Source organism: Camelus dromedarius, chromosome 15, assembly GCF_036321535.1.
Source record: "Camelus dromedarius isolate mCamDro1 chromosome 15, mCamDro1.pat, whole genome shotgun sequence".
Classification (NCBI taxonomy): Eukaryota; Metazoa; Chordata; class Mammalia; order Artiodactyla; family Camelidae; genus Camelus; species Camelus dromedarius.
In genome coordinates, this window is record NC_087450.1 from 24,035,910 (window position 1) to 24,051,296 (window position 15,387).

The following is a 15,387-nucleotide window of genomic DNA, read 5'->3' on the forward strand; positions in this document are numbered from 1 at the left end:
ATGTATTTATCATGAACACTTCCCATCACATATACTCCCCCAAATGTGCTTTCACTTTTGTTTCCAGTTCTTGGTCACTGTAAACAATACTGTAAAAAATATTTTTGTACATATGTCCTTATGAATTAGTTTTTATTTATATATATAGTCAGCCATGTCTAGTTTTTCTTTTGATAGATTCTGTGTTTCTGGACTCGGTTGTAAAATATCCCTAATTTTTAGACCAGTAGTTTTGAACAGGTATTGCATCAGAATCACCTTCAAGACTTGCTAAAATACATATTGCTGAGCCCCATGCCCAGAGTTTCTAATTTAGTAGGTCTGGGCGGGGGGGCTAAGAAATCTCATTTCTGAAAGTTCCTAGGTGATACTTAACCTGCTGTTTTAGAGCCGTGCCTTGAGAACCACTGCCTTAATGTGAATAGACTCCTTGATTTTCTTGCAAGATTTTTACTCTTTTAAAACCTTCTTGCATCATTTTTAATCCATTAACCAAATAAACTTACTAAGCATTTCATAATAAATATAATGTTAAAATAGGAATGGCCATTTAGAACTTGGAACAGTTTTATTTTGGTTTTCGGTGTAATTGGATCTGGCAATTATAATTTGATTTTTAAATTAGCTTTTAAGTCTAATTAGTAAATTCTTAGAGATTCTAGCGAGTTTTCACCAATTCATCATATGCCTTTTATAAACTGAATGTTTCACTTGAATTTCATTGAGTAAAACAGCAAACGATTTAATTAAATAATCTGCTATCCATATATTTCAGTCAGTAATGAGACAACCAATTTAGTTGTTAATAGCTTAAAGGTTCCTGGTCATGTAAGTTAATGTTGATTGAATTATTAGATAAGGTTTATGACTTGATGCTTTTGAGATATTACTGAAAGATTGATTTCCATGTGTGGTTATCTTCCACTGATGTTAAAATAGAAAAATTCAACTTGCTTTATGAAAGACTATTAACATTCTTAGACTTCCTTACTATTGATATAAGGATTTAAGTAATATTTAAACTTGAAGTGGAATATTTTATATGCCTAAGTCTTCTTTTTTTTTTTATTACCTGGTTTAATAATGTTTTATAATAATGGGGAAATCAATAGTTTGGCATATTTCGAAGTTGAATTTGCTTTTTCATACTTAATAATAGCTTACTTTATTGTATCTTTGAAATGTATAATTCACAATAAATTTAAATCTAGAATATAAATATTTGCTCAAGTTTTGTTCAGACCTTTTTTCTCTAGTAGTTTCCTTTTTCTCTCTTCTTTTTAATCCAGGTCTCTTCTTGTTTCCTCATTAAACTTTTCACCACCATTTCTCATTTTTTCCTTTTTGTGCAATGAAATTCCTTGATGATAATTAAAATTTTACTTTACAAATCTATTTAAGCCAAGAGAGTTTTCAATAAGATTTGTACATTCTTCATATGGCATGTGTGTATGTATTCAGTTAGATTTGTGTTTGTGATTAGAAGTAGAATTTGCCCTCAAAGATGCAGAGGATAAGAAAGATAGTCACGTCTGTGTGTTTTATATAGCTGCTAAAATTAGCTTGGAATATGACTTGATATTTTCATTGAAATTCTTAAATTTCACCATTTGGGTGTTAAAACTATTTTTTCCTTTATTCAATGATTAGCTTTTGTTTTTACATGTTCCCACTGTTGGGCAATATTTAAATGATACATTGTTTTTGTGATTTCATTTTCTCCAGGTTGAAATTCTTGAAAATGAGATTATTCAAGAAAAGCAAAGTCTTCAGAATTGTCAGAATTTAAGCAAGGATCTAATGAAGGAGAAAGCTCAGCTTGAGAAAACAATTGAAACACTTAGAGAAAATTCAGAGAGACAGGTTCATAACTTTCCTATTATAAGCAACATATTTTTAAAATTTATTAACAAAAGTTATTCTGTAGTTAAGATAACAAAATGTTCATAATAACATTAAGTGGAAATATTTTAGAATTTTTTAGATTTTAAAGTAAAATGGTGTTTCCTCATTTTCTATCCTATGTAAAACAGGTTAGAAACAAAAAGTTGAAGGGAAAACCTATAAGTTTCTAAGTTGCCTGTGTCCTTAATAATTATCTGGTATAAAATTTTGTGGTACCTGTGTTTAAATTGCTCTCAAGTGTCTGTGGATTCGAGCTGCAGATTTTAAAGTCCCTGAATGAAGTTGGGGTGAAATACAGCTACACTCTGACCTCACTAAAGAGGGACAGGTGGTGGCAGCAACCATCTTGGGTATTTTCCTACTTGCTTTCAGGTGTTTATTGGTCATTCTCATTTTATGCTTGAGGAAACTGAGAACTAAATAGATTAAGTGGCTGGCTGTTTTAAAATTTCTACTTTTTTAGAAGTAAAGTGATTTGTTTTATACTATCTAGGTATAGTTCTCAGGCCACCTATAAAAATGCAGATTTCCGTGGATCTACAGAACAAAAATTCTAGAGCTAAGCATGGTTCTCAGGGGATTGTTTAACACACTAAATTTTTCGAGAACCATTACAGTAGGCCATGCTATAAATTGGATGTATTAGTTTTAAAATGTACTGGGGATTTTGTTACTTTGATATTGTTAAATTAGAATTCTTTTGTGGAATGTATTCACACAAATACACAGCAATGTATATACTCTTATAACACAGCAAATATTTACTGAGTATTCACTGTGTATATACATAGCAAAATTTTTTGAATAAAAGTAAAAGCTTTATATCTTCAAGAAGAGGGGCGGTGGGTACAGCTCAGTGGTAGAGCACATGCTTAGCATGCAGGAGGTCTTGGGTTCAATTCCCAGCACCTCCATTTAAACACACACACACACACACACACACACACACAAAAACATAGAAGATAATGTGTCTATTATGTTTCACCTGTACTCATCTTTGAATTTGAAACATGTAACCGTAAATAGCCTGAAGATCATTTTGATTAGTATTAAATATATCTCTCTTAATCATCTTATCATTCCTTTACATTATGAACTCCCTAAAGATAGGAACTTTAATGACCTGGCAGTACATGTACAGAGTGATCTCACAGTACACATTTGTGAAAATTAAAATTAAGATAGACAATTTGACTACCTTTTTATGCTTTGATTTTCCTGTTAGCTTTTGGAAGGGAGAAACTATGTAATTTTAAATATTTACTTATGCTCAGTCAAGTTTTAAAGTTTCTCCTTTCTTTTTTTTAGATTAAAATATTGGAACAGGAAAATGAACATCTGAATCAAACTGTGTCCTCCTTAAGGCAGCGCTCCCAGATAAGTGCTGAAGCAAGGGTGAAAGACATTGAAAAAGAAAATAAAATTCTCCATGAGTCTATCAAAGAAACAAGTAGTAAGCTAAGCAAGACTGAATTTGAAAAAAGACAAATTAGAAAAGAATTAGAACATTACAAAGAAAAAGGAGAACGAGCAGAAGAACTTGAAAATGAGTTGCATCATCTTGAAAAAGAAAATGAATTGTTACAGAAAAAGATAACCAATTTAAAAATTACTTGTGAAAAAATTGAAGCCTTAGAACAAGAAAATTCAGAGCTAGAAAGAGAAAATAGGAAGTTTAAAAAAACATTGGATAGCTTTAAAAACCTTACTTTTCAGTTAGAATCCCTAGAAAAAGAGAATTCCCAGCTTGATGAGGAAAACTTAGAACTACGAAGGAATGTGGAATCTTTGAAGTGTGCAAGCATGAAAATGGCGCAGCTACAATTAGAAAATAAAGAATTGGAAAGTGAAAAAGAACAACTTAAGAAAGGGTTAGAGCTCATGAAAGCATCTTTCAAGAAAACAGAGCGCTTAGAAGTTAGCTACCAGGGTTTGGATACAGAAAATCAGAGACTACAGAAAGCTCTAGAAAACAGCAATAAAAAAATTCAGCAATTGGAAAGTGAACTACAAGACTTAGAGATGGAAAACCAAACGTTGCAAAAAAATCTGGAAGAGTTAAAAATATCTAGCAAAAGACTAGAACAGCTAGAAAAAGAAAATAAATCATTAGAGCAAGAGACTTCTCAACTAGAAAAGGATAAGAAACAACTGGAGAAGGAAAATAAAAGACTCCGACAACAAGCAGAAATAAAAGATACCACATTAGAAGAAAATAATGTGAAAATTGGAAATTTGGAAAAAGAAAACAAAACCCTTTCCAAAGAGATTGGTATTTATAAAGAATCCTGCATTCGTCTGAAAGAATTAGAGAAAGAAAATAAGGAGCTTGTGAAAAGAGCAACTATTGATATAAAAACTTTGGTTACTTTAAGAGAGGTAAATATAGTTAAATTTCAAACAAATATTTTTTACGTTTTTAACTCAAGGCTTCTTTAAATTTTATTGCAGTAATTTGCATTATCTATTTATGGGTCAAAGTAGAAAATTGAAACTAGAAACAGTTTCCTAGTTCCCTACTTTTGTTAAAATAAGGAGTAAATGTAAATTGAATTTTTTAAGAAATTGTAGTAATAAGGTTTCCATGTGGTATCTGACTTGTTACATTGTAACTTTATACTTTTATTTCAAAATAGTATTAAAATATTTCATCAAAACTTACTGAATGTAAGTATAATAAGCATGATAGCAACTAGTTACTCAGTACTAACTATGTGCCAAGTACTGTGCCAAGGGCTTCATAAGTGGTATTTATGTATATTTATATAATTTTTATAACCAATCCTTTATGATCATCATCTCCATTAGATTAGAAAACTGAGTTTCAGAGACATTAAGTAGTTTACTCAGGATCACAATTGTAGATTTGGATTCCTGGATTCAAATCCTGATCTTTCAGACTTCAGAGCCTCATGAATTTTGACTGCTAAGCTAGGAATGCAAATCCGGTTGAATTTAAAGGTCAACATCGAATAATTGGTATTTGGTTGGATCTGTGCGTCAAGAAGAATTCTTAAATTCACTGGAGTAGATTGACACTAGGTCTTGTGAAACATGACTGGTGTAGCTCAGAAGATCACATGCTTGGCTCTTTTTTGCTATTCCTATGCTATACTATATATAATAACTTTTAGTTCAGTTTAAAAGTAGCTTATCATTATGACAGAAACTCACTTTGGGAAATCTGCCTTTCCACTAAAGAGGCATTGAGAGGGGACCATTATTATCTTTTCACTTTTTTTTCTTTCTCTTCTATAGTCTTAACAGACATGAGCAATTGGTTCCTTGTTCCTGAACCTCTAAGAATTCCCCCTAGTTATTCAGGTCAATGTCTTAGGCCTCTTCCACTGGGAGAGGAGTGCTTGTGGTGGGAGAAGGGTGTTGTATCCAAAATATATTCATAAAAGGAATATGCACTAAGGTTCTAGTTCATTATTAAAAAGTTAATGAATGCGTGTTTTACCCACAGTTTTCAGACCTAAGGTGTGTGTATTCAAAAGCATGAGTTTCTCCTTTCAGTTTTTAACATTAAAAAGTTAAAAAGAAGCTTTAGCAAGATAAAGGAAGGAAAACAATACTTTTTGAGCTAGGTTATAATTTTGTTGTTTAACTGTTCTTTTTTATCAGTGAAGGAAAAGCTCAGCAACAGCATTTCTATCTTTCCTGTTTTGAATAAGTGTGTTTCTGGATGATGGTGGTAGTTGGAATTTTGGTTGAATTCCTTAAATGTTTATGTTCAGAACACTTATGTGAGTTTTGTATTACTTTTAAAATAAGGATTTGGTGAGTGAAAAGTTGAAGACTCAACAAATGAATAATGATCTTGAAAAATTAACTCATGAGCTTGAGAAGATAGGGTTAAATAAAGAGCGACTCTTACACGATGAGCAGAGTACCGACGACAGGTGAGTATTATGTCTATTTGATACTGCTTCTTGGCCTTTTGGCTAAGATGAGGTGTGAGTCTATTTGAGAATAAACAGTTGAAATTATTGTTGTTATTTTGCTGAAACATTGATTCTTTCCTATTCTAGCTACAGGATACGTTTATGTATTTCACCCCGTTTCTGGTTCTTTTCTAACCTTAGAGAAAGTTCTATAAGAAAAAAAATTAAAAATCAAATACAAACTATCTAACATTGATATAAGGGGAAAAAACCAAAATGGTTTTATATAAATACCATTACATAATAGGAAAACAGGATGTCTCCCAGGTAACAGAAGATCAGAGGCTGTCATTGCCTGTGAAAGTAGAATGAGACATTACCAACAAAGTCCTGTGTCATGAAATACACAGTCAATTTAAGCAAATTATTCTTTATTTGAATGATGTGTTTACATGCCTCAATTCTCCATTTATTTTGTGTGCCAAAATGTGAACTTAAAGAGAAATGGAGGAAATGTTTGAAACAAAGGAAAATACACTGAGAAGCCATTAAGATATAAAAATAATGTGAAAAACTAGGCTTGACAAACAGTAAAAAATTAACTTATACACACTTGAATTTGAGAGTGTTCAGTACATACTTAAAGAGGATTTTTGTTCTCTATAGTCTATCAAACAGTTAATTGGATTTTCATGTAGTTAGCTTAGCATCTAGCTGGCCACTAGTTACAGCTAGAATAGAAGTGTGTATTGTTAATATTGTTTTATATAGATTAGACTTTAATTCAGTGGAATTTTTGTAGTTATATAATTTATATTTTGTCATCTACCCATATTAATGTTCTAGCAAGTGTCTTATTCTGTATAAAATAAATGAATATAGGAAAATTGATGCTGATTATATGGGATTTATTTTTGTAATTTTGAAAATATTCAAAGTTAATAGAATACATTGATACCTTTAAAGGTTAGTTGTATAATAACAAATAGAAGTAATTTGAGGCATTTTTTTCTAGCAGTCAATTCAAATAATCTTAGCTGAATTACTATACAGATATTTCACGAGAAAATATTTTTTGAGTTAGACATACAGTTAAGGGCCAATTTAGTTGACTATCTTTTGATATAGATACTAAATATATACCACTGCTTTATTCAGAGTTTTTGCCTGCCATGTGTAAGACATTTAAAAAGTAGAGCAAAAAAAAGTAAACCATGTAGCTGCCTTAACTGTCCCTGTTTTAAATTTATTAGCCCATCTCTAGAGGGGCCCTTCACATTGTGGCACCGCTTCCCAAGCCTTACTTCATGCAGTTAGTCAGTGTCAATTAAGCTTTCATTATCTGCTGATCATCAGCATCAAATAAATGATAATGTTTCAACTGAACCTTGAAGAATGACAGAAATTTGCAAGGTAGAAATGGGGAAGGGCATTCTATGCAAATAAAGCACAAACGTGTGTTGAGCAATTCTGAGTAATATTAAATATATATTAGAAAAGGGCAAATTTGGAGGCATGGAGATGAGTTAGGAAGTTATTGTAATAGTCTGGACAAAATATAAGTGCGTTCATTAGTTGGCGCATTTTCATTTTATAATGAAAGCATTAGACATAGAGATAAGGGTGTGTATATTGAACTAAAACTTTCAGGAAAAGGAATTGAGAATAGTTAATAACTATGATCGAATCTGGGGATCAGGAAAAGAAGTGTCTTAAGACACTAAACCTGCTTCTTTCTCAGCCAGTAAGTTAGCCTTAGCATCACAAAGAAAGTAAGTTCATAGACATAAATTTATTTAACATTCCATCCCCTCCATCTTGGAATTATGTATATCTGCATCTGTCTTTACCTCTAATCTCAGATGGTATCCCTAATTCCTTTGTTAGTCTGACCTCTTCATCTTTCCAGTTGATTTTATTCCCTCTAACCCCCTTTGAAAATATTATATTATTAAGATATTTATTCTTGCCATCAAGGACTATATAGTCTAGTTATGGAATTGAATGTGTTAATAAAATCAAAAAAGTAAATTTAGTGGTGGAGTTGCAAACAGTACTATGTGATCACTCTTGTTTTTCTCTTTTAACAGCTCTTTTCCTGTGTCTTCTCTGTCAATATAGTTTCCTAGGGTTATGTTCTTAGGCTTCTTATCCACTTATTCTGAATGCTGATCATTCCCATCCATCACCTCACCTGATGTCCATATTATTCTCTGCTTACTGGACATCTGTATTTGGACAGTCCAGAACTCAAGCATCACAAATTTAATATATCCAAAGTCACACTCATTAAATGCTTTAAAATTGCTTGTTGACTCAAGCTGTTACCAGAATGAGTGAGATTTGTTCTCTGTTCTCAATGAACTTAAAATCTGGTTGAACAAAAAAATAGATACATGGAGTATGTGTATGCACATTTGACTGTCCTTTATGATTGGATTATTGCATTCTGTTGATTCTTATTTTGTAGTTGGCTTTATTCCTTTGATAACTATGTAAGTTTAAAAAGCTAAAGCTCTAATCTGTTCTTAGAAACAATAATCAGTACATATATATAAACTGAAAAAAAGTGCAGTATACTGTATGTATTTACATGAAATACAATGTGTATGTGCAGTTGAACTGTAATAATTCTACCTAATAAAACTGAAAAAGAAAAAATAGATACATATAAGTTAATTACAGTAAAAGGCAGAATATGATAAAATTTCTCATATATATACTTCAGGTTTTTATTTGGTTTAGTCATCGGGGTTCTCAGGTATAAGAAATAGATTAATCCATAAGTCCTAGTTTATGATTCATCCTCAAAAACTGTGTTCATGAACTATCTTTTTTGTTAAAAAAAAAATTAAGACTAATATAAATATTCATGAGCCTACCCTTCAAAAAGATGACAAATACTGACACTCAAATCTGTCTTCCTCTTCCCGTTGTGTATATTTGTGTCTTTAGTATATCATTCTCTTTTTTAATATTCTGCAAGTACTCTGTACCCTGAAAACAAAGTTTTCAGTGAATTTTAAGTCTTAACTATTCATATATGTTTGTATAAAAATGTTACACATTAATATCATAGACAAATACTTAATAATATGATAAATCTATCCACTTCCTCTTTCTGTAGATTCTTATTATACAACTAAGAGGAATATTTTGAGACTCAGATCTTCTAGATGCCTTTTTTGAATATTAATTTTTGCTTTTGACAACCTAGACTGTAATCTGGACCTCTCTTTTACTCAGTGAGTTTTTTGCTCATTACCAGGAATAGTTTAAAAGGGGAAGTGGGCAGTAAGAGAAGGATAATTTAATTTGAAAGACTATCTTATAAGATCTATTTATACTACCAGAGTCTGTGGTCATAAACTATCCTTAAAAAGAATTTTATGACCTTCAGTAATGAACTAATTATTTTAATACTTGGATAGTAGGTACAAACTTTTGGAATCAAAGTTAGAATCCACTCTAAAAAAGTCCCTTGAAATAAAAGAAGAAAAGATTGCTGCATTAGAAGCTCGACTGGAAGAATCAACAAACTATAACCAGCAATTGCGCCAGGAGCTTAAAACAGTAAGTAACTTCCTTGGAAAGCATTTCAGTTGTTAACTGTTTGGACAGAAAAGTGTAAAGTAGAAAATAAAAAGGCAGTATGTGGGGAAGGGTATAGCTCAGTGGTAGAGTGCGTGCTTAGCATGCATGAGGTCCTGGGTTCAATCCCCAGTACCTCCATTAAATCAATCAATCAGTCAATCAAAGTACCCCCCCAAAAGGCAATGTAATTTTATTAATAATTTGTCTATTTCTTCCTGTTTCTTAAATTTGAGAGTATTAAACAGATTTTTGTCAGAGAGTCTATAACAAACTATTTTGTCTATGCACTATAATTTATTCTATCCTATTTCATGTGTGATTGTCCCCCATGCAGTTAGGGACATAACAGAATTGTGAGCATGGGATGGGAAAGAGGCAGGCATATTTCATTGGGAAAAGCTGTCAGTGTGGTACTTACACTTCACTGACACTCTTTTCCTATTGAGAATCCAGGCAAAAGTTTGATAGGCAAAGATACGGATGTGAGGATACAAGTCAAGGGAAATAGTATGTGTGGTGTAAGAAAGCACTCAGTCTCATAAATTTGAGGTCTTTTCTAGGTCTGTTTTCTTGTGATATTTGGAATTATTCAATGAAGTATGTGAAGTAGGGGCAGCTGTCTTTTTCCCCCACATGAATAAATTAAAATTGAAGGGGATTGCCCATTCCATAGGGTTAGTGTTTAGTAGATTGGTAGAATCGTGTTATGATTTATTCTTCCTTTTAGCATCTCTGTAGTTACACCCAGAGTGGTTTTATAGTCAAACATTCAGACTAACAGATTTACTAAGGGCCACGTTTAGAACCATTTGATTAGGAACACTATAGAAAATATAAGTTGATATTTATGTAATATAGTAGGTCACTATCAGGTGTTCCTCTTCACATAATTGTCTGAGAGTCATCCTCTCACCAGATGACAGTTCAGGTGCAAGAAGACAAAATTCACATTGAGTATGTTGGGGAGCTGCCCTGGCTTTGAGGCTTCATGTTCCACAACAGTCATCATCTCTTGCAACCACTCCAAAGGCATGGATTTAAGATCTTCACAATCTTAAGATCTTAAGATTTAAGAGGGGGGAGGGTATAGCTCAGTGATAGAGCACATGCTTAGCATGCACAAAGTCCTAGGTTCAATCCCCAGTACCTCCATTATTTGTTTGTTTGTTTAATATAAATAATTTATTTAAAATAAATAAATACTTCCCCCACCAAAAAAAAAAAAAAAAAAAGAAAAAGATTAAAGAGTTGCTGTACTCAGAGAAGTTCAAAGATAGAACTTCCTACTAGATATTTATAGTTCTCCCAGTACAACTGTAATTTACCAATCAAGGGTCTTTTTTCCCATAAGCAATCTTGCCTGGCAACATAGAACATTCCAGTTTTATCGGGTTTCCAGAGAAACAGCTACCCCAAGATGTAGTTTTCATGCAGAAAGGGGAAAAGGTTTTGTTTTCCATTTGCCCATACCATCACTGCTGCTGTTTGTCTCAGACATAAACATGGAACATACTTTGTTAGAGAAGAAATTCTAGAACTTTGCTTAGTTAACATAAAGAATTGTCCAAAAAATAAAGTAAAAATGTTTGCCCTATTAAGCAGTATCACTATGGTGCAAATAAAGTCAACTTCATGAAGCTACTAAGCCAGAAAGTCAATGGGTTTTGAGTATGGGTTGATAATATGTGTATTTCAAGTCTAAAAGATTCTGATTAATGATACATAAGGTAAAGGAACCATTTTTGAAACTTAGTTGTGAGAACAATGGGCTAACATGAGAAGTTTTGAGTTTTAGTCTCAGCTCCCCTTCTTAATAGTGACATATGTTTATAATCTTTATAAGCCTAGAAAAAAGATCCTGTGGGAAATTAATATAAAATAGGAGACTGGAAATAACGTCACTTGTCTGTTTTATTAGGGTGTTGAAAATTAAAAATGGAAAATCAGAATCCCAGAACAGCTATTAGATCACTTGCCAAGCTTTAAATTACATTCTGTCGTGGCATCTTTTTTCTTTAGTCTCACATCATTATTTTCTAATTCAGTAGTAGCAAAGGTTGAGCCATAAGCTTTGTTGAGGTTGCATTAGACACTGAATTATTTTGAGCATTTTTTTCCTGCCTTAATAGAAAGTTTGGAGTTAATTTAGAAATTTATGATAATTGTTTCCTAGGATAAACTAGCAATTTGAGGTAAGTATAATAATAATCCATTTAAATTGAAGAGAGCAGTTAAGTTAATCAGTAAAATCTGCTAATGTAGGATGATGACCAAGTTGTTAGTTTTGAGTTGACTCACTTAAAGTAGGATTTGGTTGTAATCACACCAGAAACCCTGGCTAAGATACATCTTTGGATCACTGTTCATAAAATGAATTAAAGTAATTATATATGGATCAAGATTTGAAAAAAGAAGTCATTTATTTATTAATATAGATCATTCTGGGCAACATATCCTTCCTAGAAGACAAGACATATATAGATACTTCCTCAACTTTAGGTGTCTTTTTAAGAGGAATTATTACATGTGTCAAGTCTTTATTTGTTCTTTACATGGGAATCTTTGAAAATTCTGTATCAGCTATAGATAGCTCTAAAAACAGTTGCTAGTATTTAGCAACTTGTCTATGTCCAGTTAATCTAGTCTTCAGTGGCATTTTCATCATAAACAATAGGATCTGTAATTACAAAATATATTGTAGGAATATGGCACATAAGGGGAGCATATTTAATGTTTCTAAAGGAGAAGATTTGCATTTTATAAAGCATAAAGTGTGATCATGATAGCAATGATAATTGTACATATTGTTTATCACATTTTAAAATAAAGTGTCTCTCACATTCATCAGACCATTGTAGAGTCTAATTAATTGTGATAAATATAACCTTGGAGGTAATTTTTCTCCCCATTAAAATATTTTAAATAAAATTTTAGGTGAAAAAAAATTATGAAGCTCTTAAACAGAGACAAGATGAGGAAAGGATGGTACAGAGTTCTCCTCCAACTTCTGGTGAAGATAACAAATGGGAGCGAGAAAGTCAAGAAACTACTAGAGAGCTTCTTAAAGTTAAAGACAGATTAATTGAAGTAGAAAGAAATGTAAGTATTTTAGTAGGAATAAGGCTTTTTAGAAGTAAAGGATCATTGAGTTTATAAAACTCAGAAAATGTATCTGATCTGGTTTTATAGCTTTGATCATTTCATACTTTAACTGATTTATTTTATAATATGTAAAAAGACGAAAAACTAATAATTTAATATGCGTTTCTTTATCACCCTTGTGTAAGTCCAACAGCAAGCTTTGTCAGCCCTATCTTGTAAATATAACCCACACTCGTCTACTTCTCCCCATTTCTGCTGCTGCCACTCTTAAGTTACCATCGTCTTTCATCTGGACTATTTAGAGTATCCTCCTAACTGGTCTGCCCCCTTTCACTCCTGACCCAATCTGACCCATTCTCAATGCAGTAACCTAGAGTAAATTTTTAAAACATAACTCAATTCACATTACTTTCCTACTTAAAAACTTCAGTGGCTCCCCATTTCATTTAGAATAAAATCCAGACTCTTTACTGTATCCATGAGGTCCTTCTTGACATTTCCCTGTCTCTATCTCTGACCTTATGCCATATTACTCTTCTACACACCATGTTTATTAATCTGGGGTTATTATTATCTGTTAATATCGGGAAAACATGGAACAGAGCCTGGCATATAATAAGTAAATTAATTCTGGTCATAGTGGTCTTTTGTGTTTGCCCCTATCTCAGGGCCTTTCTGTTTGCTTCCCCTACCTGGAACACGTGGCTGGCCTCCCTTAGCATTCAAATCTCATGTTACATAACTCCTGCAAGAGGTCTTTCCTGACCTCTTCTCTCGGTAAAGTAGCTGTCCCCAAACTAAACCATTCACCATCACACCACTGCCTTGTTTAGTTTCTTCATAGCTTCTTTCACTGGAAAAATTATTTATTCATTTATTTATTGTCTACTGAAAACAAGCTCCTTGGAAGCAAGTAGCTTGTCTTTTGTTTACAGCACTATGCCTTCAGTATGTAGAACAATGCTTGGTAGATAGCAGGTACTTAATAAATGTTTGCTGAATGAGTTTAGTAAATATTTGACAGTAGACGATTTTCAAATGAATTCAGCAACCATTTATCCTTCAAAGATGAATGAGCTTAAGGAACTTACGTGGTAACAAGTAAAATAGTTGTGATTGTTATTATTGTATTTTAAGTTAATATTAATTGAAAACTTTAAGCCATGAAGCCAGAAATTAATCTCCTACACTACGGATTCCTGCTTTCTTAGCCAAAAATAATCACTGTAAACAGTTTATTTTTCCAGAAAATGTTTGTGATTTATCTGTGTGTAGAAATGTATTTCTTTTACAGATTCACACTTGTGGGATCTTAATTACATTTTTCAATTATATTATCTTAGAGATCTATTTTAGCAGATACAGATCTATGTAGTTTTGTTTGATGACCACATATTATTCCATAGTGTGCATGTTAACCATGATTTATTTAAATAAATCTTAAATCAGTGGAAATTTATGTTCAGATTTTGCTGCAGTGAAAATCCATATATAACGTGTCCATAAGGTAGTAAATTGCTGACAGTAGAACTGATAGGCCAAAGGGTTTCCATATATACATATTTCTGTGTGTGTGTTTAATTTTAGTTGATATCATTATATTAGCCTTTCAAAGAAACATCAATCTTCAGTCCCACTAATTAGAGTACCTATTTTTGCTGATTAACATTGGGTATGACCAGCCTTTTAATTTTTATTAAAATGATAGGAGAAAGTGTTTTAATTTGTATATTTTAAATTGTTAGCTGTTTTTCATCTTTTTATATATTTATCAGCCATATATGAATACCTGTGTTTAGTTATTCGCAATATATATTTATATATATATACACATACACATACATACATATATACACACACACACGTATATATGTATATATACACACGTATGTATATATTTCAATCCTTTGGATTAATAATTACATTTCAGAAGAATTGGCATATAAAGTTGTTTAAGATAAATCTCTTTTCTCATTAATTTCTGTATGAAGTTCTATGGGGGAGAAAAAATTGCTTGGTTCTCATATTTTAGCTATTTTAGATAATGGGTTTATAAAGATGGCTACCCTACATTAGGCTGGTAATTTTTGTGCATTTGCCAGTAAATATATTTGCTAACCTCATATTTTTCAATTGTAAACTATTTCCTGCTCTGAGATACCCTTTCTACTCTCAGTTGTCTCTTCTATTCATTATAGACTATAGGAACTTATCTTATTCCTGAAGATACCCAGACTCATCATTAGAGTTTGTACATTCTGTTTACTAAAGAGCTGAACTATAATAGTGCTTAACATATGTAAGTGAAAAATGGTTCACCTCTTTGGTGTGTCAAGATGGTATATAAATACCTCAGTAGTCCATAATTATTTTTGCATGTAATTTCTTTAATCCTTTGTATTTGATCAAATGATCAAAAGGCAAGTAATACACTATCAGTACTTATTTTAAAGCGTTTTTCTTCCTCAGCTTTGATTTTATGGTATAAAATATAGGTTGAATCATGACTTGCCTTTTATACAGTGACATGTAGTATATATAACTTAAAAGCCTATAAAGTGAATGTTGTCTTTGTCCCATAATGTAGATATGATAAAAGTGATCTGTTGTGGTTCAGTTGTAACTTTTTTTGCATATTGCAACTATATATAAATTCTGGCCTTATTGTATATTGAAGTTTTATTTTGGTTTTCTAGGGGGTTCTTCCTTTATACTTTTTGATGCTAAATTTTTTATGAAATGTTATTTAGAAATAATCCTGAAAATGTAATATCCATAACAAACATTTTAATATCTGTCACATTAAATGTAATGATCTATAATTTGCATAGTAATTCAACTGTTTAACTATACAATTGAAATGTGGCCATGTATACTGGAAAAATTGAAAATAATGTGT

At 31.9% G+C, this 15,387-nt stretch overlaps 1 protein-coding gene across 9 annotated transcripts in view; it reads left to right on the top strand.

Moving 5' to 3' along the window:
• The window catches only part of CCDC88A (coiled-coil domain containing 88A), a 105,392-nt gene that overhangs the window by 60,076 nt on the left and 29,929 nt on the right, over positions 1-15,387 (top strand). For 7 of the 9 annotated variants that reach the window (XM_031467046.2, XM_031467048.2, XM_031467049.2 and 4 more), the window contains 5 exons: positions 1,726-1,863; positions 3,214-4,284; positions 5,683-5,810; positions 9,224-9,365; positions 12,321-12,485. In XM_031467046.2, the coding sequence (XP_031322906.1) occupies positions 1,726-1,863; positions 3,214-4,284; positions 5,683-5,810; positions 9,224-9,365; positions 12,321-12,485 (1,644 nt within the window). The remainder of the gene's footprint in view (positions 1-1,725; positions 1,864-3,213; positions 4,285-5,682; positions 5,811-9,223; positions 9,366-12,320; positions 12,486-15,387) is intronic. The other 2 variants (XM_031467047.2, XM_010989748.3) reach the window with 1 other exon arrangement.